Source organism: Podarcis melisellensis (assembly GCF_964234715.1).
Source record: "Podarcis melisellensis genome assembly, chromosome: 14".
Taxonomy (NCBI): domain Eukaryota; kingdom Metazoa; phylum Chordata; class Lepidosauria; order Squamata; family Lacertidae; genus Podarcis; species Podarcis melisellensis.
The window spans coordinates 8980321-9005124 of record NC_138546.1 but is presented as its reverse complement, the minus strand read 5'-3'; the positions used below and the strand labels follow the sequence as shown (position 1 = coordinate 9005124).

Genomic DNA, 24804 nt, shown 5'->3' with positions numbered 1-24804 from the left:
AGATGTGGTCAGCCTTTGTAACCAAGCTCCTTCCTAACAGGGGGCTAAGGATTCGTCCTCCAACACAGATCGTTGTAGGCTTGGAACCTCAGATCTCTTGCGTCCTCAATAAACAGCGTACTCTCCAAGGGTCCCCATTTTCCAGGGAACACTCCAGAATTACTAAAGCCATCCCAGCTTTTGATTTGATCCCAGAATGTCCCTGTTTTCCCTGCTACTGCAGATGCCACTGAGCTCGAGGAGCATGAGTTGGTGCTTATCCCATGTGGCAGTGGTGGCTGACATCCCATGGTGTCTCTCTGGCCACCGCTGCCAGTCTCCTCCCTTGGACAGCTTATAAGCGGCTGAGGAGCGTGGGAGGAAGGGGAGAGATTGCCTCTGCCATATTATGTGGGCCACCTTTCTGCAAAGTTTTGTTTTGATTGCAGCACTTTTTGCTTTTGTGTGTGTGTGTGTTATTGGTTGTTGTGGTTTTGTTTTTTGTTTATTGCAGTGAGGTTTTTTGTTTTGTTGTTAGCTGCCCAGAGTGGCTGGGGCAACCCAGTCAGATGGGCGGCCTAGAAATAAAATCATCATCATCATCATCTTTACTGAAAGTTCAAAAATACATAATTATATGTGCACTAAATATGGTGGGACGTAAACAAGAGAGAGAAAAAGAAAAAGAGAAACAGAACCCGTGTAGAAGGGAAAATAAAGGGGGGTGAACCCAAAACTGTATACGTTACAGTCATACCTCAGGTTGAAGTAGCTTCAAAATAAGAATTTTGGGTTGTGCGCTGCGGCGACCTGGAAGTAACTGGAGCATGTTACTTCCGGGTTTCGCCGCTCGCACATGCGCAGACGGTCAAAATGACGTCACACGCATGAACAGAAGCAGCGAATCGCGACCCGCACAGACGTGGGTTGCGTTCGCTTCTGGATGCGAACAGGGCTCCGGAACGGATCCCGTTCGCATCCAGAGGTACCACTGTACAAGGTTGTTATTGTACTTCACCAGATCTTAACCTATTACAGTATTTTTAAGAACGGATTCCAAATATCATTGAATTTGTCCATGGCAAGTCTGCATTTATAAACAAGTTGTTCATATGTTGTGAGTTTGTATAAGGGATATATATTATTATATTTTTATGTATCTTGTGTTTTATTTTGCATTTTTAAGTCGTGAACCACCCCAAGATCTGCAGATGAAGGACAGCATACAAATTTAATGAACAGAATAAAAAACAGCCGAAGAGTTGCGTAGTTTTAATGAAACCTTCGCTATACCTTCCAAACTTTCGCTATACCTTCCAAACTCCCCCACCCTAGACACCCTTTCTATTTCCATCCCCAAACCACGTATATGTTTATTAAGGACCTTTTCCACTGGACCTGCCCCCCCCCCCATGCCCAAAGAACCTCTTCAATACCAGAGATATTGCAGCAATAGGAATCAGAAGGGGGGGAATGCTGTTACCCTCTTGGGTTTCCCATAATGGGCATCTGGTTGGCAGCTGTTGAGAGCAGGATGCTAAACTAGATGGGCCACTGGCCTGATCCAGCTCCTCATACATCCTTAAGGATAAGGAAGTAAACACAACACAGGAGAGAGAGAGAGAGAATGTGCAAAAGTATAAATAGTTTCCTTTTTAATTTCAGCACAAAAAAGAGAACTCTTTCACCAGGTGTTCCACGTGATAGAAAACAGCAGAGGAGACAGGTATCTGCCAGATGTGGGGAAGGACCAGGAGCCAGGAAATGGGCCTGTCGGTTGCCAACACCCCTCACACCAAGACTGAAAGGCAGGCACAGGCAAACTCCGGCCCTCCAGATGTTTTGAGACTACAATTCCCATCATCCTGACCACTGGTCCTGTTAGCTAGAGATGATGGGAATTGTAGTTACAAAACATCTGGAAGGTCAGAGTTTGCCTCTGCCTGCTGTAAAGCCAGGGTTTCTCCAGCTGGTTTTGGACTACAATTCCCATCATCCTTGACCACTGGTCCTGCTAGCTAGGAATGATGGGAGTTGTAGTCCAAAATAGAGAAAACCTTGCTATAAGCTTAGGGAAGCTCGTTTGACCTTTGCTAAATCCTCCCCTGGATTCCTTTCCTCCCTCCCTAGGCTATTAGAAGCTCTGGGCAAGCGTGTCCAGATGTACACAGAGGCTGAAAAGAGGAGGCCCCAGTCCTTGGGGGAGAGACAGGCGGCTTCAGGTTGAAGTGGGCACATTGGTTTGGTCCGGCATCTTGTTAAACTGGGTGCTTCCTGCCAAAACGCCACCTGCCTAGCTCAACTGCCCTTGCTGCCCATACGGGTGTTCCTTCAAACTGCTTGGGTTCCACTTCTCTTATGCAATGGTGGCTGGAGCCCAATGGGCGAAAGGCAGGGAGCCCAACAGTAGGTGGCGCCAAAGCCAGACAGAGGCAGAGCCAGCTATTTCTAGCTAAGTCTTCCAGCTGAGCATAGAGGAGGAAGCTAACACAGACAGGATTGCTTGTAAGAAGGCAAGCATGGTTCCGCCGGTTCCCCCCACCCTCCGGGGGGGTTGCAGGTTGATATTGGCGGGGCAGCGCCCAATTTGCCCTACCGGACTGGCCTCCACTATAATCTTCCCTACCGGCAGCTAAAAATGCAAACAGGCGCAAGGCAGTGTGAGAATTAAGAGTGGGGGGGGGGGGAGAAAGTGGATCCAAACAACCATGAACGAAGGCAGGCTGCTGTTTGTAAGGGGGCGGGGGGGGGGGGGGGAGAAAGACCCTCTGAACCTATCAGGAAGACTCTCCGCCTGGGAGTGGCAGATGAGGACAAGGGGCTGTACACAAGCCCAGCGGTGCAAGCTCTTCACAGCTGCAGACCCAGAGGGAATGAGCGCCGCCGCTAGGGCTCCCCACAATCTCAGCCTGGAGCTGGGGAAGCCAGAGGGGGTGTGAAGGATTTGGGAGGAAGAGAGATCTAAGGGTAAAGGAGCAGGACCGAGTGTTGAACCAGCTGTCAGAGTTTCACCTCACGCTGCCCAATTCTGGCAACATGCCTGGTAACGTTAAATCAGGGGTGGCTAAGCAGATTCTTGTTGAGTCCACCAGCCCTGATCACTGGCCACAGAGATGGGGGGGGTCCAGCAGCAACCTGGAGGAGGACCACAGTTCAGTCCCCGCTCCCTTGCTTTACACACAAGTTGAAAATGGCAACGTTGATCTGCATGGGAGGTGCATGTTCCCAGGAAATGCCAGCCAGGGTCTCCAGTCCAGCATTGCTCAGAGCATTATTTGCACAGCAGGATTGACAAAAGGGGTGGGGGGGGGTAACGAGTCTTGAAAGGCACAGTTGGCAGGAGCTGGGCCAGAGGAAGAAAGCTTGGTCAGAAATGGACACACACACACACACACACACCTCCCAGCCCAGGTCTGTAACAGAGACAGGGACTCCCAGGCAGCTGCCTCTCTTCAATTGTGGGGGACGCCCCTCCTGAAGCCCCGGGGACCCCAAAGCAGTTGTACAGAGCCTATCTGCAGTCCCGTGCGGAGAACCTAAGGTCAGGATGGTGAGAGGAGCGCAAGGCTGAAGAAAGAGGAGAATGGCGACGAGGAGGAGAGGCCGGGGACACAGCGAAGTGCGGGACTCCACGGGCTGGGCGTTTCGGGGTTTGGCTTCACGTCCACGGTCTCCCAAGGGCAACGGCGCCGGGAGGCTGGCGGGAGCCTGGTGCACAGCAAGGTCCGCAGCACCCAGTGGCAAAGTCACGTCTGCGCCAGAGGCAGCTCCTCCAAGCCTTCCTTCCCCAGGCGGTATCGGGCCAGATCCTTCCGTGTGACCAGACCCACCACCTGCAGGGAGAGAAAGCAGAAGATCAGCTCACTCAGGATCAGCAGAACCAGGCCCTGAGCAGAGGTGCTTCTAGGTAAAAAGGTAAAGGACCCCTGGACAGTTAAGTCCAGTCAAAGGCGACTCTGGGGTTGTGGCGCTCATCTCGCTTTCAGGCCGAGGGAGCCGGCGTTTGTCCACAGACAGCTTTGCGGGTCATGTGGCCAGCAGGACTAAGCCGCTTCTGGTGCAATGGGACACTGTGATGGATACCAGAGCACACGGAAACGCCATTTTACCTTCCCACCACAGTGGTGCCTATTTATCTACTTGCACTGGCGTGCTTTCGAACTGCTAGGTTGGCAGGAGCTGGGACAGAGCAATGGGAGCTCACCAGCGTCACACGGATTCGAACCGCTGACCTTCTGATCAGCAAGCCCAAGAGGCTCAGTGGTTTAGACCACAGTGCCACCTAAGAGGTGCTTCTAACCCAGAGGTACCCAAATGTGGAGGTGCTTCAGAAGCTGCTGGACTCACATTTTCCCTGACAGGTGACCATGCTTGCTGAGGCTGATGGGAGTCTGCTCCCAGACTTTGGAACTCCCTCCCTGGAGAAGCTAGACCAGGTGTCAGCAGGGGGCCAGTCCACTGTCCCTCAGACCTTGTGGGGGACTGGACTATATTTTTTTGGGGAAATGAACGAATTCCTAAGCCCCACAAATAACCCAGAGATGCATTTTAAATAAAAGGACACATTCTACTCATGTAAAAACATGTGGATTCCCAGACCGTCTGTGGGCCAGATTGAGAAGGCGATTGGGCCGGATCCGGCCCCGAGGCCTTAGTTTGCCTGCTCATGAGCTAGACTGTCTCCCTCCTTGCTGTCTTTCCCCTGGCAGGTGAAGACTGTTATTCCAACAGGCTTTTGGGAAATGGCTGCCTTTTAGGAAAGGGCTTTTCCTTTGTCTGTTTCTGCTGTCAGTGTTTTCATAGAATCATAGAGTTGGAAGAGACCACAAGGGCCATCGAGTCCAACCCCCTGCCAAGCAGGAAACACCATCAGAGCACTCCTGACATATGGTTGTCAAGCCTCTGCTTAAAGACCTCCAAAGAAGGAGACTCCACCACATTCCTTGGCAGCAAATTCCACTGTCGAACAGCTCTTACTGTCAGGAAGTTCTTCCTAATGTTTTGGTGGAATCTTCTTTCTTGTAGTTTGGATCCATTGCTCCGTGTCCGCTTCTCTGGAGCAGCAGAAAACAACCTCCCTCCCTCCTCTATGTGACATCCTTTTATATATTTGAACATGGCTATCATATCACCCCTTAACCTCCTCTTCTCCAGGCTAAACATGCCCATCTCCCTTAGCCGTTCCTCATAAGGCATCGTTTCCAGGCCTTTGACCATTTTGGTTGCCCTCCTCTGGACACGCTCCAGTTTGTCAGTGTCCTTCTTGAACTGTGGTGCCCAGAACTGGACACAGTACTCCAGGTGAGGTCTGACCAGAGCATAATACAGTTCACAGAGAGATACAAAGGAATGCAGCCTCCCAAAATAATGGCGTTGCTCTGAACAAAGTCCCACCCCCTCCATCTCTCCTATTCTATATCATCCCTGCGATAGCTAATCTGAACTTTCTGCCTCTGAGCCTTCTCTTCTACTACCCTCAATGCCCGCCTGGTCCTGGGAGGGGTGGGGGGTGGTCAGGAATGCTCTCCAAGGACACTGAGTCTGTCAGCTTCCTCTCCCCTGCTGTTTCGTCTTCTTCCTGCTGTTCCTCTCCCAGTATTTCCCAGCTTCTCCCCTCTGAACTATGCCCTTCTGCAAACCACTGTTCTAAATCTATACTGTTCTCGGGAAGGTCCAGAAGAAGAGGCTTCCACCATTCCTCCTCAGCCCAGCCCCTGACTCACCTGGTTATGATTATCCACCACCACGAGGTGGCGCAAGCCCAGGGCCCGGAACAACTTGTAAACCCTCGTTAGGGTGGCTTCCTGCAAACGGGGGAAATCGTATTAGACAAGAGGAAGGCAATGAGTACAGTAAAATGGAAACAACCCAGGATGCTGTTATGGGACGAGGAAGCCCTCGTCACCCGCAGCATCCCTCCCTCGAAACGCCTTCAAAGCAATAGACGTTGCTGCCCCCAACCCGGTCCTACCAAGGGCACGGTGTAAGGCGAGGGGTTCATGAATTCGGTCAGGTCCATCATGCACTCGCGCTCGTCCTGGGAGACGTGGATCGACTGTATGGGGGGGAAGCGGGGGTAGGCGTCCCGGAAGTCCTTCAGCTTCAGACGCCGCTGCACCAGGGACAGGTTGGCTCTCTCCACAAAGACCTAGAAGGGGTCAGGCATGGAGGTGGTGGTGGGGCACGGGGCAAACGGACGGGGATGCCCGCTAGCCCCTGCTTGCTGCCCTCTTCCCTGGGGTTCCCCCAAGTCCTCCTGCTGCCTGGGGGACCCTCCCATCCTGGAGAGAGGGTTGACTCCAACCGCACCGCGACTTGAAACCGAATGTTGGATTAGGCGAAAACGTTCCTCTTCAGCCAGGCCTCGGGCTGATTTAAAAAGGGGCATCGGATGTCAATGTATTGCGGGAGAGGGGCTTATTTGTTTGTTTTTGGTCTTTTTTTATGATGCATTTTGTGTGTTTTTTTATATTGTAATTTTATGCTGTGAACTGCCCCGAGATCTATGGATAAAGGGTGGTATACAATTTTAATAAAATTGTTGTTGTTGTTTGTTGTTGTTGTTACAGCTATGGGACGCTCTCTCGCAGGGAGACAGTGATGGCCACCAATGTGGATGGGATTTTTATATTATTATTATTATTATTATTCTCTCCTGCAGGGAGACAGTGATGGCCACCAACGTGGATGGGTTTTTTATATTATTATTATTATTATTATTATTATTATTATTATTCTCTCCTGCAGGGAGACAGTGATGACCACCAACGTGGATGGGTTTTTTATATTATTATTATTATTAAAACTTGCATACCGTCCTTCATCCATAGATTTTGGGGCTGCGCACTCCATAAAAAGGCAAGATAAAAACACCAAAAATACATAAGAACAAGAACAAACTGGGCACATCCATGGAAGGCTACTGCCCATCATTGCTATGCTCTGTTTCAATAATCGGAGGCAGCAATTCTTCTAAATATTGCTTGCTGAGAACCGCAGGAGAGGAGAGGGCTCTTGTGCTCGGGGGTTTCCCACAGGCATCTCGTCGACCACAGTGAGAACAGGATGCTGGACTAGGTGAGCTCTTGGGCCAGATCCACAGGGCTCCCCTTACGTCAGCGGTTCTCAACCTGTTGTTGGACTACAACTCCCATCATCCCTGAGCTCTGGCCTTGCTAGCTGGGGGAGATGGGAGTTGTAGTTCAACAACATCTGGGGACCCACAGGTTGAGAAAGGCTGCCTTATGTTCTTGCGACTTCTGTTTGCCCACTGGATATTCCCTTCTGCCTCCCCACATCACACCCCCCCCCAATCTGTTCTGGAGGGTTGGGGGGAACCCCAAGAGTAGATGGGTTGAGGGGCGTGCAGAGGAAAGGGGGGAGCTCCGCCACCACAAGCAGAAGAATCGTTTTGCTCATGCAGTGCCTTTAAGTCACATACAACCCAGAGAATCCAACCGGCCTGGCAGCAGAACAGGAGTGGGGAACCTGCGCCCCAATCCAGATGTTGCTGGACTACACCCCCCATCATCCTGACCACGCTGGCTGGGGCTGATGGGAATTGTAGTCCAACAACATCTGGAGGGGGACCAGGTTCCCCATTCCCTGAGGTGCTTTGTTTGTTTTTATTTAACCAAATTTATATACCCCTTGATTATAGGGAAGAACTCCAAGCGGCTTCCGAGATATATTCAAATTATCGGTAATAGTCGTTAAAAACATTAAACTTAACAGCAAAAGAAACTGAAATGTGCCAGAGGAGATGCTCTGTGACTGAGCTGCGGCCCTCACCTTGTGCTTCAGGAGAACAATCAGCTGGGAGCGCAGGATCAGGCCTCGCAGTCCCGCTGCCTGCAAGGAGAGAGGCCATTAGTGGGGTTACTCATGTGTAGAACTCTCTCCGCCCCAACAATTCCCCACCCATCCTTTCCCCATGATTTTAGACACCAGGAAGGACAACCAGGCATTTAAACATCTGGGCTGCTGCTATTGTTTCCCCTGGAGCTTATTTCAGAATTAGTTTGTTGTCATTTTGTGGTTTTCTTCGCTCAGAATTATAAAGCAGGAAGTACGCTGTACGAGCGATGGGCAAGTGGTAAGGCACCAATTTGGTAAATCAAAGATCACGGGTTCAAACCCTGCCTGTGCCTCAAAAAATTGAAGAGTCATTACCTTGCCCTGGTGGGCGCGCAAGACAGATACTAAAAGAAGGGGCTTGTTTTCGCAAGGCAGTGTAGTGCAGGGGTTAGAGTAATACACTACAACCTGGGAGACCAGGGTTCGAATCCAGCCAGCCAGCCATGAAGCTCACTGGGTGTGTGACCTTGAGCCCATCACCATCTCTCAGCCTAACCTACCACACAGGGCTGTTGGGAGATTAAAATGGGACATTGAGCTCCTTTGGGAGACAATAAAAGGTAAAGGTAAAGGGACCCCTGACCATTAGGTCCAGTCGTGACCGACTCTGGGGTTGTGGCGCTCATCTCACTTTACTAGCCGAGGGAGCCAGCGTATAGCTTCTGGGTCATGTGGCCAGCATGACTAAGCCGCTTCTGGTGAACCAGAGCAGCGCATGGAAACGCCGTTTACCTTCCTGCCAGAGCAGTACCTATTTATCTACTTGCACTTGATGTGCTTTCGAACTGCTAGGTTGGCAGGAGCAGGGACCGAGCAACGGGAGTTCACACTGTCACAGGGATTCAAACCGCCGGCCTTCTGATCAGCAAGTCCTAGGCTCTGTAGTTTAACCCACAGCGCCACCACACAATGGCAGTGCATATATGTAATAAGTAAGACAATACCTAATACATCTTATGAACACACATACACATTTTACTCAAGTTCCACAAGTGGGCCTTAAAAAACCTAGGAGGCTGCCTTAGCTGGACCTTTGCTCCATCTAGCCCAATACTGTTGACACTGGCAGGCAGCAATGGCCTTCCAAAGGTGTCAAACTGGTTTTTTTTTCAGCCCTACCTGGAGATTGGACCTGGGACGATCTACGTGAGAACAAGGTGCCCTCTGCCCTTTCCTAACTTTTTCTCCAAGAAACTGGGTTCCGAGCACCAAGGCACCCAAGTCAGTTCCCGCCACCCTACCTGATCGCTGCCTGGAATGCTCTCCACCACAGGGAACCCGTTGTGGTTGGACGACGTATCACTGAGGATGTCCACAATGACGCCCACTTTCTCAATCCTTCGGAGGGAGGTCACTGGGGTGCTCATCACTTCTCTGCAGAGGGGGGGGGGGAATGAAACAACACACAGAGTTAAAAGCCCACAGAGGGGAGGAGTGTGGACTGTGAGGCCTTCTCTGTGGTGGCCCCCTTCGTTGTGGAATTTCCTTCCACACACAAAGAGGCGCACCTGGCTTCTCCAGTACACAGCTTTCAGATAATGCTGAAGACGCAGCTCTGTTACCCTGGCCTTTTGACTCGGCCCCCTACACTCCCTCTTTAAACAAGCCCGTGATTTTCATTCCTACAAAGCCCCTTTGTTCATGAGGACTAGTATCTTGCTTTGCTGTATCTTGAATTTGTCAGGGTCAGATTCGGGTTGTGTGCTTTCGGGACTCGATTCCTGCGACTGTTATTTGTTTCAACGCTGGATTTTAAATCGCTGCAACCCCGCTGCTGGTGTAGGGTGGGATTATATATTTAAGAACGGTAATACCACCAGCAGCACTTTCGGGTTTCTCCATACACCGAGAACCCATACAAACCTGCGGCCTGATCCTGTCAGCTTACCTGGCGGTAAACGAGTGGGATGTGACAGGGGCTTCCCAGTGGAGGAACGGGACACTCTGAAGCTGGATGTGCATGTCATACAAACCCTGGAAAGAAATGAAACTGTGAGATGGGGCACATCTGGTGGGCAGGGCCGGATTTAGGTTTGATGAGGCCCTAAGCTACTGAAGGTAATGGGGCCCTTTATCTGCCCAGCTGTCCCTTGTCAACAACAAATTCTACGGGTACCAGAGAGGACCCGCAAGTGGGATAAACAGTCTTAAGCTCGCAATTCGACAATAAAACATTTTTTTGGTTCCGTTTTACCGTATGTCTGTTTCGGCAGCGATATTGTAAAAGCCCATTTTTGTAAGTTTGCAAATTTAAGCTGCACTTTAACTTTTCACGGTCGGAATTTGGGAAAATAGTGTGGCTTATATTCAGGCCAATACGGTAATATGTACAGAAGGCTGAGGAAACTTTCCCAGCCTGAAGGCTGTATTGCCTAGTGGGCAGTCTACTGGGGGCATAATGCCCCTGGTTTGCGGAGCTAGAGGTTAAAGTGGCAGAATGATGGCTGTGACCCTTACCCAGGGCTGGATTGAGGTTTGATGAGGCCCTAAGCTACTGAAAGTAATGGGGCCCTTTATATGTCCAGCTGTCCTTTGTCAACAACAAATTGTCGCTGTTTTTTGTGTTGAATATATGCTATATGGTAATTTATTTTCTTAAATCTGAGTCCTCCAAAATAGGGGGTGTCTTACACACGGGGGCTTGTTATACACGGGAAAATACGGTAGCTGGTTCAGAGTTTGGCCCTTCCTGGGGCAGAATGTATTTGTTAAGAATTATATCCGGTCTTTCCCCCAGGCTAACCAACCAACCACTGAACCAAGCAGAGCCATGCAGAACGAAAAATGGAATATACAAAACCTCCAGGCCTGTCCTGTTCTCTGGGTCACAAGAACAGCCCTGCTGGGTCAGACCAAGGCAGGGGAATCTAGCCCAGAAACCCTCTTTCCACTGTGGCCAGTCACAGGCCTCCACGAAGCCCACCTGCAGGACACGGAGGCAATTCTGCCCCGTTGAATGCTGCTCCCCAGCAACTGGCGTTCTGTGGTAGAGTCCCCCTGGAGAGGGAGGTTCTAGGTGGTTGACAGAACCAGCGGCCGCAGACAGACACTCACCTCGACAAAATAATCCCCCACGATCTTGGCCGTCATCAGCACCAGCATGATTGGGAAGCCGTAGGTGACGTTGCCTGTCGCCTCCATCATGATAACCGTCAAGCTGAGTGTCATCCTCACAATGCCGCCTAGGAGGACAAGACTGGGTTGGACCTCAAGGACTGCCTTCTCCCCATATGAACCAACCCGGACCCTGAGATCATCCTCTGAGACCCTTCTTCGTGTGACTCCTCCTCAAGAGGTCCGGAGGGTGGCAACATGAGAATGGGCCCAGCACCTCCATAGGCACTGCCCAGCCTTGCACCCGCTAATGCAGTGGTTTGACTCCATTGTCTCTTGAGGCAGGTAAAGGTAAAGGGACTCCTGACCGTTAGGTCCGGTCATGGCCGACTCTGGGGTTGTGGCGCTCATCTCGCTTTACTGGCCGAGGGAGCCGGCGTACAGCTTCCGGGTCATGTGGCCAGCATGATTAAGCCGCTTCTGGCGAACCAGAACAGCGCACGGAAATGCTGTTTCCCCCCAAATATTTTAAGTTTAAAATTGGGGGCCGACTTATACACGGAATGCTGCAATTAAATATATAAATAATATGTAAATAAATTAATTTCTTAATTTGGGGCTCAAAAAATAGGGGTCGTCTTTACACACGGGGACATCTCATACACGGAAAAATACGGTAATATAATATAAATTTCATTATTAATAGGCCTTGGTTGCCCCTGCCACTCTGGGTGGCTCCCAACAAAATATTTAAAACGCATGAAACATTAAAAACTTCCCTATACAGGGCTGCATTCAGATGTCTCAGAGTTCCCTGGGAAGAGGAACTGAGTCTTAAACCACGCTTGGGAATTACAGCTCTGTGGGGATTCTTCTAACAAAGCATCCCTTTATAAGCCTTAACTCCCAGGGTTATTATTATTATTTGCAGAAGGAGCCATGATTGTTTAAAGCAAGATGAGGATGCTTAAACGCATGGTGCAAACGGGGCCTAGGAAAGATAGTTTGGTTAAAGGGTTAAAGCCTAACCTGCACCGTCCCACTGGGGCAAGACCCACCTTCCCACTTCCCAATAAGCTGTGCCCCTTTCTCCTCCCTGCCCCAGACGTGTATCACTCACCTAGCTGTGCCGCGGCTCCCATCAAGGCATACTTCCCTGGGTCGGCCCAGATCTGAAAGCCCCAAGAGAGAGGAGCAGTCAAGGCTCAGAGCAGCGGGACTAAGCAGGAGGTCGGAGGGTCTCCGCTCCAGGCCACCTCCCTCCCTCCCCATTCACTGGAGAAATGGACCTTTCACACCATGAACAGCAGTAACAAACTGGGGCATGGCATCTGCCCCCTACTTTCCCCCCCCCCCCCGATCTGGCCACAGTGATCCATGCGATGGTCACCTCCATGCCTAATTACTGTAATTCGCTCTACGTGGGGCTGCCCTTGAAACTGTCCCACAAACTCCAGCAGGTGCAGAATGCTGCAGCGAGGCTCCTCACGGGGTCCCTGCCATGGGAGCAATTCACCCAGTGCTTTACCAGTTGCACTGGCTCCCGGTGGAGTATCAGGTCAGGTTTAAGGTGCTGGTTTTGACCTTTAAAGCCCTTTGTGGCTTAGTACTTATGGAACCGCCTTTCCTGGTATGCCCCGCAGAGGACTTTAAGGACCATGACTAACCATAGCTTAGAGGTCCCGGGCCCTAAGGTAGTCAAATTATCCTCCACCAGGGCCAGGGCCTTCTCAGTGATGGATCCGACCTGGTGGAATGCTCTGTCCCATGAGACCAGGGCCCTGCAGGATTTAACCTCCTTCCGCAGGGCCTGTAAGACAGAGCTATTCCGCCTGACTTTCAATTTAAACTTAGCCTGATCTTTTATTCCCCTTCCTTCCCTCCCCTCCCCTTTTTACGAAGATTACCCGCTCTGGGATCCCACAGCTAATTCTCCCCTGGTCTCCACGCTGGCCCAAATAGGACTAACTTAGCCAGCTAGCCCTGGGGATCATCTAATGTTTATTGGATGGATTTCCCCCCTAAACTGATTTTTGAATTCTGAATTTATTGTTTTATACTGTGTTTTATGCTGTTTTTTGTTGCATCAATTAAGTGTTTTAAATTTGTTCTTAGCCGCTCTGAGCCCGGTTTTCTGAACCGGGAAGGGCGGGGTATAAATAAAAAATTATTATTTATTATTACTTGCCTAGACCGGTGGTGGTGGATCTCTAGGCCAAGGGGACGATTAGGTGTCATGGACAGACTGGATGCAGGGGACAGGGAGAGGGACACCAGCTTGGGAACCCCCAGGGGAAGAAGGCTGCCTTGCCGCCCATCTGAGTGGGTGTCCCCAGCCACTCTGGGCGGCTCCCAACAAAATATTAAAAACACAACAAAGCCTCAAGCATTTTTTTAAAAAATCTCTCTGTACAGGGCTGCCTTCAGAATGTCTTCTGAAAGTCAGATAGTTGTTTATCTGCTTGACATCTGACAGGAGGGCGTTCCACGCAGTGGGCACCACTGCTGAAACTGCTCTATTCCAAACTTTAAAACGGAAAGCGTAATGCTGGTGGCCAACAAAAGGAGTTCAAAGACTCTCTCAAAAAATGTAGTATAAACACCGGCAACCGGGAAACACTGGCCTGCGAGCGCTCCGATTGGAGAACAGCCTTTACCAAAGGCGTCCTGGGCTTTGAAAACGCTCGAACTCAGGACAAAAGGGAGAAATGCGCTAAGAGGAAGGCATGCTTGGCAAACCCTCACCGTGATCGACTCCCGCCCGGAAACCTATGTCCTCACTGTGGAAGGACGTGTGGATCCAGAATCAGCCTCCACAGTCACTTATGGACTCACTTTTAAATCTGTGCTCATGGAAGACAATCTTACTTGGCTACGAGGGATCACTACTGAGAAGACCCTCTGCCTGGTTCCCTGTAACCTCACTTCTTGCAGTGAGGGAACAGCCAGAAGGCCCTTGGAGATGAAAAACTTCCACTTCTGCCTCCCAGCTAAGGTCAAACGCCCTCCGTCTCCCCAGCTTCCTTCCCACCCGCGAAAACCAGGGGCTTGTTTTCAGCAAAGGTTCTTCGGACCACAATGGAGTGGGCGGGTGGGGAGAGAGGATCGAGATCACAAGGTCAGGGCAACTTACCCAGCCGCTGGTCATGTAGGAGAGAGAGATGCCAAACAGGCGGCCCCAGGCGGCCCCGATCAACAGGGAGGGGATGAAAACGCCTGCCGAAACGGTTAGCCCATAGGTCCAACAAGCCAGGAAGAAGTACATCAAGGTGAACAGCCCCAAAGTCATGGGGTCGTACGTGCCTAAGAGGGAGAGCAAAGAGCATCACTCCTCACAACCTGGAACCAGCAGCAAGATTTGCTCAACAATGGGGCAGGGTGCTCCCACCTTATTACAGGAGGCATGCATTTTAGTCCCTCAAAAAAGCCATCTTTGGGTTTATCCTGGTTCAAAAAATTAGGTTGAAGCCATGTTTCCCAAACATAGGTCTCTAGCTGGTTTTGGACTACAACTCCCATCATCCCTAGCTAGCAGGATCAGTGGTCGGGGGTAATGGGAACTGTAGTCCAAAAACAGGTTGAGACCCAAGTTTGGGAAACACAATGACATTAACTCTCAAAACATTGACAAATAAACAGAAATTTTAAACAGAAACACTCCTAGCAATTACAATAATTACTGAACCACAATCAATAAAAAAAACTACAATGCATGAAATACAGTCATACCTTGGATCTCGACCGCCTTGGCTCCCAAACAAATTGGCTCCCAAACGATTGAAATACCCAGAAGTGAGTGTTCCGGTTTTCGAATGATTTCCACAAGCTGAACGTTCAGTGTGGTTTCCAATTGGCTGCAGGAGCTTCCTGCAGCCAATCAGAAGCCATGCTTTGGTTTCTGAACGTTTTGGAAGTCGAACAAACTTCCGGAACGGATTCCGTTCGACTTGCAAGGTACGACTGTATCACATCTAAAACACGTCCAAATCACCCTAACCTTCCCTGTGATAATACTTGCTAGGGCAGCTCTATGTGCCTTTCCTAATTAAAACATTGTGTGCAGCAAAACAAATCATGGACTTGGGAACAAATCCCAGGCTGGGCTCTAGGGTACTGTGAAAAGAAAATTCAATTCCTTCATCCGGCTCCTCTGCCATAGGAACTTCAGGTAAAGCCTTTAGAAAGGAGGAAAGCCAAGGACTGTTGCAAGCCCCCTGCCGCCACGTTTTAGATTTCAGGAATGCACATTTAGGCTAAACGTTTGGAGGGGGCGGGAGGAAGGAGAAGAGACTCATTAACTGTGGGAGCAGATTAAGCGATGGAACAAGTTGCATCTCCCACTGAGCTGGAGAGAGCTCTCCTTCTTCAGATGCATGCAAGGAAGGGCTAGGCAGGTTGGAAAATAATACAATTTAAAAGCAAATGAAACCCACCTCGAATACAAAAAACCCTAAAACAATTCACAGTAATTCAGGTAGATCACATAAATTTCCAGGCCCAATTCAAAGTGCTGGTTTTAACCTATAAAGACTGTAAAAGGGGTGGCTATAGGAATGGACAACAAGAAGTGAAGGACGAAATGGATATTAATGAAGAGTTGATGTGGCTACAGGAGGAAAAGATGGACATATGTTTGCAACTGGAGCCAAAAACCTGATTTTTTTTTTTAAGAAAATGTATTAAATTAGGTAATTTGGTTTGATTTGTAAAAATAATTTGAAAAAAGACTGTGCTCAGAACATATAGACAGACAGATAATTATTTTTTGTCCATCTATCTAAACATGCTGTCACCAAAATAAGTGGGGTCTTGTTGGAAATGGGGAAGAACATTTGTTGGTCGTGGAGCCGGATTTAGGTCCCGAGACAGGAGCTAGCCAACCCTGCTATAGAGTATCAGGAAGAACACAGCCCCCCATCGACTGGCAATGGTTGGATTCTGCTAACTGGGGAGCAACCAACCTGGGGGGTCATGAAAAAGGCGGACGACACTCTTCTCTGGTGTGTTGAAGAAGGCGGCAGCCATAGAGTTGTATTCGCCATCAGGACAGAAGAGCTGGCGGGGAGAGAAGTCGTGTTATTGCAGGCGCAGTAAAAAGGAAAAGAATTAAAGGAAAGGAAAGGAAAAAGAAGCAGGGGTCCAACACCACAGGCCACTGTTCCATTATATAACTGCTTTAGGAGCACTGGATTCAATTATCATCATCATCATCATTAAAGGTAAAGGGACCCCTGACCATTAGGTCCAGTTGTGGCCGACTCTGGGGTTGCGGCGCTCATCTCGCTTTATTGGCCAAGGGAGCCGGTGTACAGCTTCCGGGTATAAGCCACTTCTGGCGAACCAGAGCAGCGCACGGAAACGCTGTTTACCTTCCTGCCAGAGCAGTACCTATTTATCTACTTGCACTTCGTGCTTTCGAACTGCTAGGTTGGCAGGAGCTGGGACTGAACAACGGGAGCTCACCCCGTCGCGGGGATTCGAACCACCGACCTTCTGATCCGCAAGCCCTAGGCTCTGTGGTTTAACCCACAGCGCCACCTGCTTCCCATCATCATCATTATACAACCCTATACCAGGAGGTTTCAGGGTGGTTCACAGAAAAGATCACAACATATATAATCAGAATAAAAACAGCAACCCAATAACAATGCCCCCCAAAAGAGCCACATTTTAAAAGGGTGTAGGATGTCAAACAGAACAACTAAAGGCCTGGTTGAAAAGGAACGTTTTTCCCTGGCACCTAAAGGTGTATAATGAGGGTGCCAGGCAAACTTCCCTGGGGAGAGTATTCCACAGATAGGGAGCCACTGCAGAGAAGGCCCTTCCCCATGTTGCCACCCTCTAGACCACTCAAGGAGGAGTCACACGAAGGAGGGCCTCAGAAGATGATCTCAGGGTCCGGGTAAGTTCATATGGAAAGAGGCGGTCCTTGAGGTATTGCGGTCTTGAGCCATTTAACATCTGGGGCAGGGAACAGCTCAGAGATCTGGCTTGAGAAGGGCTTGCAAATAAGCCCAGGGGTGTTATCAAATCGCAAATGTGTGTACCAGCCTGCTGTCCTCTCATAAAAGCGCTGCTCACTTATGAAAGGAAGAGCTGTTCCCCCACGCTCCAAACACGCACACACATTTTCAAAAGCTTCTCTGCATGATGCCAGAGAAGTAAAGTCTTGCTTGCCAAAGCTACATACAAACTTGGGCTCACTGCCGGGGGCAGCGGCTGGGCAACTTTGCCGGGCATCTCACCAACAGTGGCTAGCTCCCATTGGGCTGAAAGCAGGGAGACAGACAGCAGGGGGAGCCACAGAAAACAACAGCCGGAGATGACTAATTCCGGTATTGTCCGCCATCTTCCTCCCTGCCGAGCTCTACAAGGGCAAGGTTGAAGTCAGGTGTACAGACTGTGCCTTGAAAACACATCCGGAACACATTTTTGCCTTCAGAGAATTCTGGGCACTGTAGTTTGCCCCTCACAGAGTTACAGCTCTCAGAGACCCTTAACTAGGGCCAGGGCCTTTCCAGTACTGGCCCCGACTTGGTGGAATGCTCTGTCACAAGAGACCAGGGCCCTGTGGGACTTGACATCTTTCTGCAGGGCCTGCAAGACAGAGCTGTTCTGCCTGGCCTTTGGTTTGGACTCAGTCTGACCCTTATGTTTCCCTCCCCTTATAGTTTTGATCTATGGCCTACTATTAAAATGAGGCTGCATTTTAAATTGCATTTTAACCTGTATTTTAAATTAGTTCCCACCCACCCCCCATTATGTTTTTACTGTAATTTTACTGGTGTTAGCTGTTATTATTATTATTTTTTTAAAAAACCTCACAATACCCAAAATTCTTTGAGGGAAAGAAAGTGCTTTAAGGGCACAGTGTTGAGACGAAGCTGAAGGAAACTCATTTCCTTTTAGAGGCATGTGGGGTCTGGTTGATGGAAGACTGAACTTGGTGAGAAGGTGCCTAATGGACCTGCCTCCACTCCTCTCCTGCCTCAAGCCCCCGTTGCCCAAAGGCATCCATTCTGGGAGGCAGCCAGCACCCACAGTTCCCCTCTGTCACTCGATTCCCACCTGGAGCGAGTAGGCCATGCCGCTGCCTTGAAGCGGCTGGCAGTCTGCCGAGGTGTAGATCATGACAAAGGCCACAGCCGCTGTCACAGCGCCCACCAGCATGGCCTCGATGACCTGCAGGCACGGCCGGTGGATATACCTGGGCAGTTTGAAGAAAAGAAAAGACACAAGGGGTTAGGGAGCAGGGCCGGCCCAACGAATTTTGCCACCTGAAGCAACGGACAAGATGGCAGCCCCTTCAAATACAGCCCCTTTCAGATACAGTGGTACCTCAGGTTACGGACACTTCAGGTTACAGACGCTTCAGATTACAGACTCCGCTAACCCAGAAATAGTACCTTGGGTTAAGAACTTTGCTTTAGGATAAGAACAGAAATCGGGCTCTGGCAGCGCGGCAGCAGCAGGAGGCCCCATTAGCTAAAGTGGTGCTTCAGGTTAAGAACAGTTACAGGTTAAGAATGGACCTCCAGAACGAATTAAGTTCTTAGCCCGAGGTACCACTGTATGGAAGCCAACTGGATCTTGCTTTGAGACTGGCGAGATAGGAGCATCCTCCACCAGTCACTGGGTGACCTTGGGGGCCAGTCACTGACCCTCAGCCTAACCAACCTCACAGGGTTGTTCTGGGGATTAGATAAGGAGGGAGAGGTGTATGTATTTCACCTGGAGCTCCTTGGAGGAGAGGTGAGATGCAAATGTAATAATAAAAATACAACTGAGTTAAGGAGATGAGTGGCAGCCTGTGATTCATTCCATCTGTTTCCAACAGGTACACACACACACACACACACACACACCCCACACACAGTCCCAGAACTCTAAGTCCTAAAAAGGAGTTCCTGCCCAGGAGTTTGGTTATTTCCTTTAGCTACATATTAGATGGCCTTTCTCCAGACCTGTCTGCTTTCCAGCGAGGTGGGCGGCTGCAGAGCTGAGCTCATTCGCTCCCGTAAAAGCAACCCTAGCCCCAAAAGGGAAGCCATCTGGGGAAATAAGCAGGCCTGACAAAAGGCAGAAGTGTGCCAGACTTTTTATATATATAAAAAGAACGCAAATAAAAGCACTATCGCAGGTTTCCGGCTCAAACAAACATCCAGGCAGGAATGTGAAGCAGCCTCTGAAACGCTGGTTCAGCCAAATTCTGGGTGGCTCAGCTCAGCGACGCCTGTGAATGGAGCTAAGCTCCAAACCCTGTGTCAAAAGAAAGCACCCGGCGCTGTCAAAAGCTGACATGTAAAGCCTTTTAAAGAGGCATCCATTGTTGGGTGTGCAGCAGTTGGCTTGAGCCATTCTGCAATAGGTTTTACTCCAGTCCTTTCCCTGGGTCTGAAGTTTGCTGCTTGTTACATTCTGGGTTGCCTTCTGCCAGGGTTTTTACCTGATCCGGAACATCGTCAGCCAGTAGTTCAAGGCGTTGAACATGGCTCCAAGAACTCCACCTGCAGCCAGGAAGAAGAAAAACACCTGACAATAGGCCTTGGCGGAGTCAGAGCAAAGAACCAGCTACTCAAAACCACCCAAATCAGAATGGAGGAAGTTAGCAGTGTAGGTTGCAGAAATCCCATAACTCTCTCTTTGGGGCAGCTGTGGAAATGATGCATCTGACTGGGATGAAGGCAAGGTGGAGAACAGTTTTGCAAAGGATATCCTCTACATTTCCACTCTGCTGTTCGATCAGGAAAATCCTACCCCCACCCCAGACATAGGGTCATGTCTTCCCCCTCCAGCTCCCCTTCTTCTGGGGCTCACAGTAAGCCAGGAAATCCCCCCAGTTCCAGAGAGGAAAATTCTTTATTGTTTGCAGGGGCCGAGGTATTAAGGAATTAAGTTCTTTGCCAGATGCTGGAATCTCTGCAGAAATGCAGAGGATTGTGGAGTCAACAGAGCACAGAGGAGTTTTGCCCTGTGAAAAGACAAGCATGGATAAAGGACTGCATGCCCAAAAATGGAATTGGGCTGATAACACACACAGCTCCTTTCTAGCTGTTGACCATGACAGATTTGCTGCTGCATGCATTACTGGTGAACTTATTTCTTTTTTTAAAAAAGTGGGGGACCCACAAGCACACTCCCCCAACCTCTGCGGAAGGGATCAATGCACAAACAGGGAAGTCACATTATCATATTGCTTAAATAGGGGCGGCTTACCCACCACTCCCATGAATATGAAGATTGGGATTTCTTGAAAGGTGTACCCCATCTTCTGCAAAAGGAAGAAAGAAAGCAGGTGTGAGTTCCAGAAACTGTGACAGCAGTAAGGCAGCTCAAGGACGGGACTGCCTTCTACTGCGCCACCATGTTTTCACAATATTGTAGAATCGTAGAGCTGGAAGAGACCCCCGAGGGTCATCTAGACCAACCCCCTGCAATGCAGGAATCTTTTTGGCGGAGGATGGGACTCAAACCCACGACCCTGAGGTTAAGAGCCTCGTGCTCTACCCAATGAGCTATTGGGAACATAGGAAGCTGCCTTACGCTGACGCAAGCCCATTGGTGCCACTTAGCCTACACTGACTGGCAGCAGCTCTCCAGCGTTTCAGGAAGGGGACAATAACCCATATATATATATATATATATATATATATATATATATATATATATCCAGTTTTCAATTTAACAACAATAATCTTCCTTTACATTTGTATCCCTCATTTTGACTTCTTACAGGGAACCAGGCCGAGGGCCTTCTCGGTAGTGGCACCAGCCCTGTGGAACGCCCTCCCACCAGACGTCAAAGAGAACAACAACTACCAGACTTTTAGAAGACATCGGAAGGCAGCCCTCTTTAGGGAAGCTTTTAATGTTTAATAGATTATTGTATTTCAATATTCTATTGAAAGCAGCCCAGAGTGGTTGGGAAACCCAACCAGATGGGCTGGGTATAAATAATAATAATAACAATAATTATCATCTCCACTGCTTCTCTGGTTACGTAGAGAATTCGTGTGTGGAGGCCAGAGGAGGAGGTGGCAGCAGCGAATCTTCGAAAGGGTGTTGCATTTTACCTCGGAGTCAAACCGGCCGAAGTTAATGAGTCCAGGGCTGGACAGGTCCCAGGGATTCCCTTTGTAAATGCTCAGGATGGAGTTCAGGGTGAAGGTGGAGATCATGGAGGCAAAGAACTGCACAGAGAGAGAGGGGAGTGGTGAGGAGCATGCACAGAGTCGGTCAGTCCGCCAAGGACTTGCCTTGCAGTCCCCCCTCCCCCCTCAGAAAGCTCCTCCAGCCCCCCAGACTCACAATCCTCCAGGTCAGGAACTGGTTCCAAAAGGAAGCGCCTTCTTCCAAGCTGAACAGGACACCACCTGGTGGGAGGGAAAGGCAGGGCCAGTGAGACTTGGCTTGTCCGCTCGGAGGCAGGAGCTGACCGGCTCAAGGTAGGAACACCAGGCGTGGATTCAGGGCCTTTTCTCCGGTGGCTCCCCGTCTGAGGAATGCTCTCCCCAGGGAGGTCTGTCTGGCGCCTTCATTGTACACCTTTAGGCGCCCTGTGAAAACCTTGCTCTTTAACCAGGCCTTTGGCTGATCGATATCTGATGCCCTTTGAAATGGATTACAGTCATACCTCATGTTACGTTTGCTTCAGGTTGTGTGTTTTCAGGTTGCATCCTGTGGCGACCCAGAAGTACCAGAAAGGGTTACTTCTGGGTTTCGCCACTCATGCATGCGCAGGCGCACAATATGACATCACGTGCATGCACAGAAGCGGCGGATCGCGACCCACGCATGTGCAGACACGGGTTGTGTTCTTTTCAGGTTGCGAACGGGCCTCCGGAACGGATCCCGTTTGCAACCAGAGGTACCACTGTATTGGTTGTTTCTGTTATTATATGTATTTTGTGGTTTTTATATTGTAATTTTGTTTTGTGAGCCGCCCTGAGATCTGCAGGTATGGGGCAGCATACAATTAACAACAACAACAACAACAATTTATGGCTGTGTAATTGCAGGGGGAAACCATGGTTTTCCCAGTAGTGATGTATGGAAGTGAGAGCTGGACCATAAAAGAAGGCTGGTCGCCGAAGAATCGATGCTTTTGAATTCTGGTGCTGGAGGAGACTCTTGAGAGTCCCATGGACTGCAAGAAGATCAAACCCCTCCATTCTGAAGGAAATCAGCCCTGAGTGCTCACTGGAAAGACAGATCCTGAAGCTGAGGCTCCAATACTTTGGCCACCTCATGAGAAGAGAAGACTCCCTGGAAAAGACCCTGATGTTGGGAAAGATGGAGGGCACAAGGAGAAGGGGACAACAGAGGACGGGATGGCTGGACAGTGTTCTCGAAGCTACCAGCATGAGTTTGACCAAACTGCAGGAGGCAGTGGAAGACAGGAGTGCCTGGCGTGCTCTGGTCCATGGGGTCACGAAGAGTCGGACACGACTAAACAACAACAACAATTGGTGGGGGGGGGTGCCTTCTTAAACCTAGATAACGAGGCGCTGGGCTTTGGGAAGGAGGCGCGAGGCTCTAACAGGGTCACAGAGTTTTCCTGGCTCTCCATTTATTTATTCATTTCCTCTGCCCACATAAGGTTGCAGTCACACAAGTAAAGCAAGAGAAAGCTGCTTACTGTATTAATATTATGACCATCTCTAGTACAGTATTAGCATCATTATCACCACAGTTATCACCATGGCTCATAATGGATTGCAGTAAACGGTTTTGCCAGAAGACACAGACGTTCTGAGGTGCTTGGACAAAGCAACCAGTAACAGAAATAACAACGATGCTTATCGTCGTCAATAATATTAATGAAGTGCAGCAAACACCTCTCTAGTTCTGCTCATGGGAAAGAAAAGGCGCTTTACCAACAGGAGCTCCAAAGGCAGCAGAGACGCCAGCAGCAGCTCCGGCAGAGACAAAATCCCGCTTCTCTGTGTCCCTCCGAAAATATTCAAAGATCTAAAAGCAAACACAGCCCGGAATGGATTAGTACTTGGGAATGGTTCTCTTAACACACACAAGCTCAAAAGGCCCTGGATGCTCTGCAACCCCTGTGTAACTCAAGCAGTGCCCCCCCGAAATGAATGAGCCCACCACAAAGACCACCAGCATCTTCCTTTGTGACTGTGCAGGATGCTAGCTTGCCAAGACGGCCCAGGACTGCGAAGCAACTTCGGTGAGAGGGGAGGGCAACTGCCTCAAACCCCTTCCTGCAATGGTTCCAACGGCCATTAGGTCAGCTGTCCAAGGAAATGAGTGTGTAAACAAACCAACCCCTGTGCTGCAAAATATCAAAAGCAACACGATGGCCAGAAACAATAAAAATGTGAAAAACTTTATGGAATAATTCAAAACATCAAAACTAACAAACTGAAGTCTCTGAAAGTCCTTAAATGAATTACGGTGCCAGACATTACCCGGCGGAAAGCAAGCTGTGAAGGTTCGTATAATCAGCAAATGTCCATTTCTGATGTCCGACTCTGAACTCTGCTGAACAGCGTTTCCAGATAACAACTACTGTTTCGTTGATTTCTTCATCAGCCAATTAGTTCTACACTTGTAAGTAGAAAGACATGTTATTTCTTCATTAACCAATCTGTTTTCAAATAGATATAATGAAAAACACTCTGGAACAGTGCTCATGAGATTATGTAGTCAACTGTAGTCATATAATCACATGAGCACTGTTCCAGAGTATTTTTCATTATATCTATTCATAAACTTTCAGAGACTTCAGTTTGTTAGTTTTGATGTTTTGAATTATTGTATTCCATAAAGTTTTTTCACATTGTTTCTGGCCATGAGTGTGGCAGCGAAAACTGCCTTCCTCTTGGTCCAGACAATGTCACTTGCTCTGCTCACAGATCTGATGGGAGGCCTGTGTTGGTCTGGTTGCTCTCCAAGGCAGTCAGCATCTGAACAAGCAGAACTAGGCAACTCTGCTCAAAGAAATGTAATGTTAAAATCGGGTGTCTGAACTTGCTACTCCCCTCTTCCCTCCTCATCCCTTTTTCCTCACATGCTATGTCTGTTTATGCAGTTTCATGCTAGAGGGCAGAGACTCTTTTGCGACGCAGGTTGTGCAACCTGGGTATGCCCATTTGGTTAACGGGTGGGGTGCAAATGCTTTAAGCTTGAGAAGTGGGAGAGCCCCCGGCATCTCCAACATCTGCTACCAGGATCGGGGCTATGAGAGACAGCAGCAGCCGCCACTCAGTGAGGAGGTCCTGGCCTGCGGGGGCTGGAAACCCAGCGCAAGCAACCCACTTGTAGGAAACGAACCTTGAAGTCTCTCTTCAGAGAAGTTGACCGCCCTTGAGATATGCCAGCTGCGATGACAGCTCCAGAGTGAATCATCGGCCCTTCCTGAAACCAAGAGAAGTAGAATTGAGAGGGAGGTAGAAGCTGGCTTGCAAGACTGTGCTCCAAGCAGGGCAGGATTTAGGTTTGATGAGACCCTAAGTTACTGAAGGTAATGGGCCCTTTATATGTTCAGCTGTCCTTTGACAACAAAAAATTGTTGCTGTTTTTTAGTGTTGAATATATGCTATATGGTAATTTGTGGACCTAATAGGTATCTAAAGCCACTTGTACATGTTGCCCTGCAACCAGTCCGTGCAGAATGTAGGCACCCTATATATAGAAATGAGCAAACCAGTGATATTTTAGGGAGCAGGCTAGGAGGCGGGGGGCATTACTTACATCATAGGAGCCTATACAACACAAAACACTGTTGCTGTATGTACGTTTTTTTTTTAATCTTATGTTAAATTGATTTTTGAATTTATTGTTATTCACGTTTTATACTGTATTTTATGCTGTTTTTGTTGCATCAATTAAGTGTTTTAAATTGGTTGTTAGCCATCCTGAGCCCGGTTTTCTGAACCAGGAAGGGTGGGGTAT

General features: G+C 49.3%; 1 protein-coding gene across 1 annotated transcript in view; it reads right to left on the bottom strand.

The window, feature by feature from the left end:
* Positions 1–2996: 2996 nt before the first annotated feature.
* Positions 2997–24804, bottom strand: part of CLCN7 (chloride voltage-gated channel 7) — a 35701-nt gene continuing 13893 nt past the window's right edge. Inside the window, exons 9-25 of the mRNA XM_081889196.1 lie at positions 24184–24267; positions 22767–22860; positions 21199–21263; positions 20964–21080; positions 20107–20161; positions 19337–19397; positions 17959–18097; positions 15852–15945; positions 14024–14193; positions 12011–12062; positions 10891–11018; positions 9725–9810; positions 9078–9210; positions 7771–7830; positions 5951–6127; positions 5703–5783; positions 2997–3812 (exon numbers count right to left, since the gene is read on the bottom strand). Coding sequence (XP_081745322.1) covers positions 3726–3812; positions 5703–5783; positions 5951–6127; positions 7771–7830; positions 9078–9210; positions 9725–9810; positions 10891–11018; positions 12011–12062; positions 14024–14193; positions 15852–15945; positions 17959–18097; positions 19337–19397; positions 20107–20161; positions 20964–21080; positions 21199–21263; positions 22767–22860; positions 24184–24267 — 1683 coding nt within the window. The 3' untranslated portion in view covers positions 2997–3725. The remainder of the gene's footprint in view (positions 3813–5702; positions 5784–5950; positions 6128–7770; positions 7831–9077; positions 9211–9724; positions 9811–10890; positions 11019–12010; positions 12063–14023; positions 14194–15851; positions 15946–17958; positions 18098–19336; positions 19398–20106; positions 20162–20963; positions 21081–21198; positions 21264–22766; positions 22861–24183; positions 24268–24804) is intronic.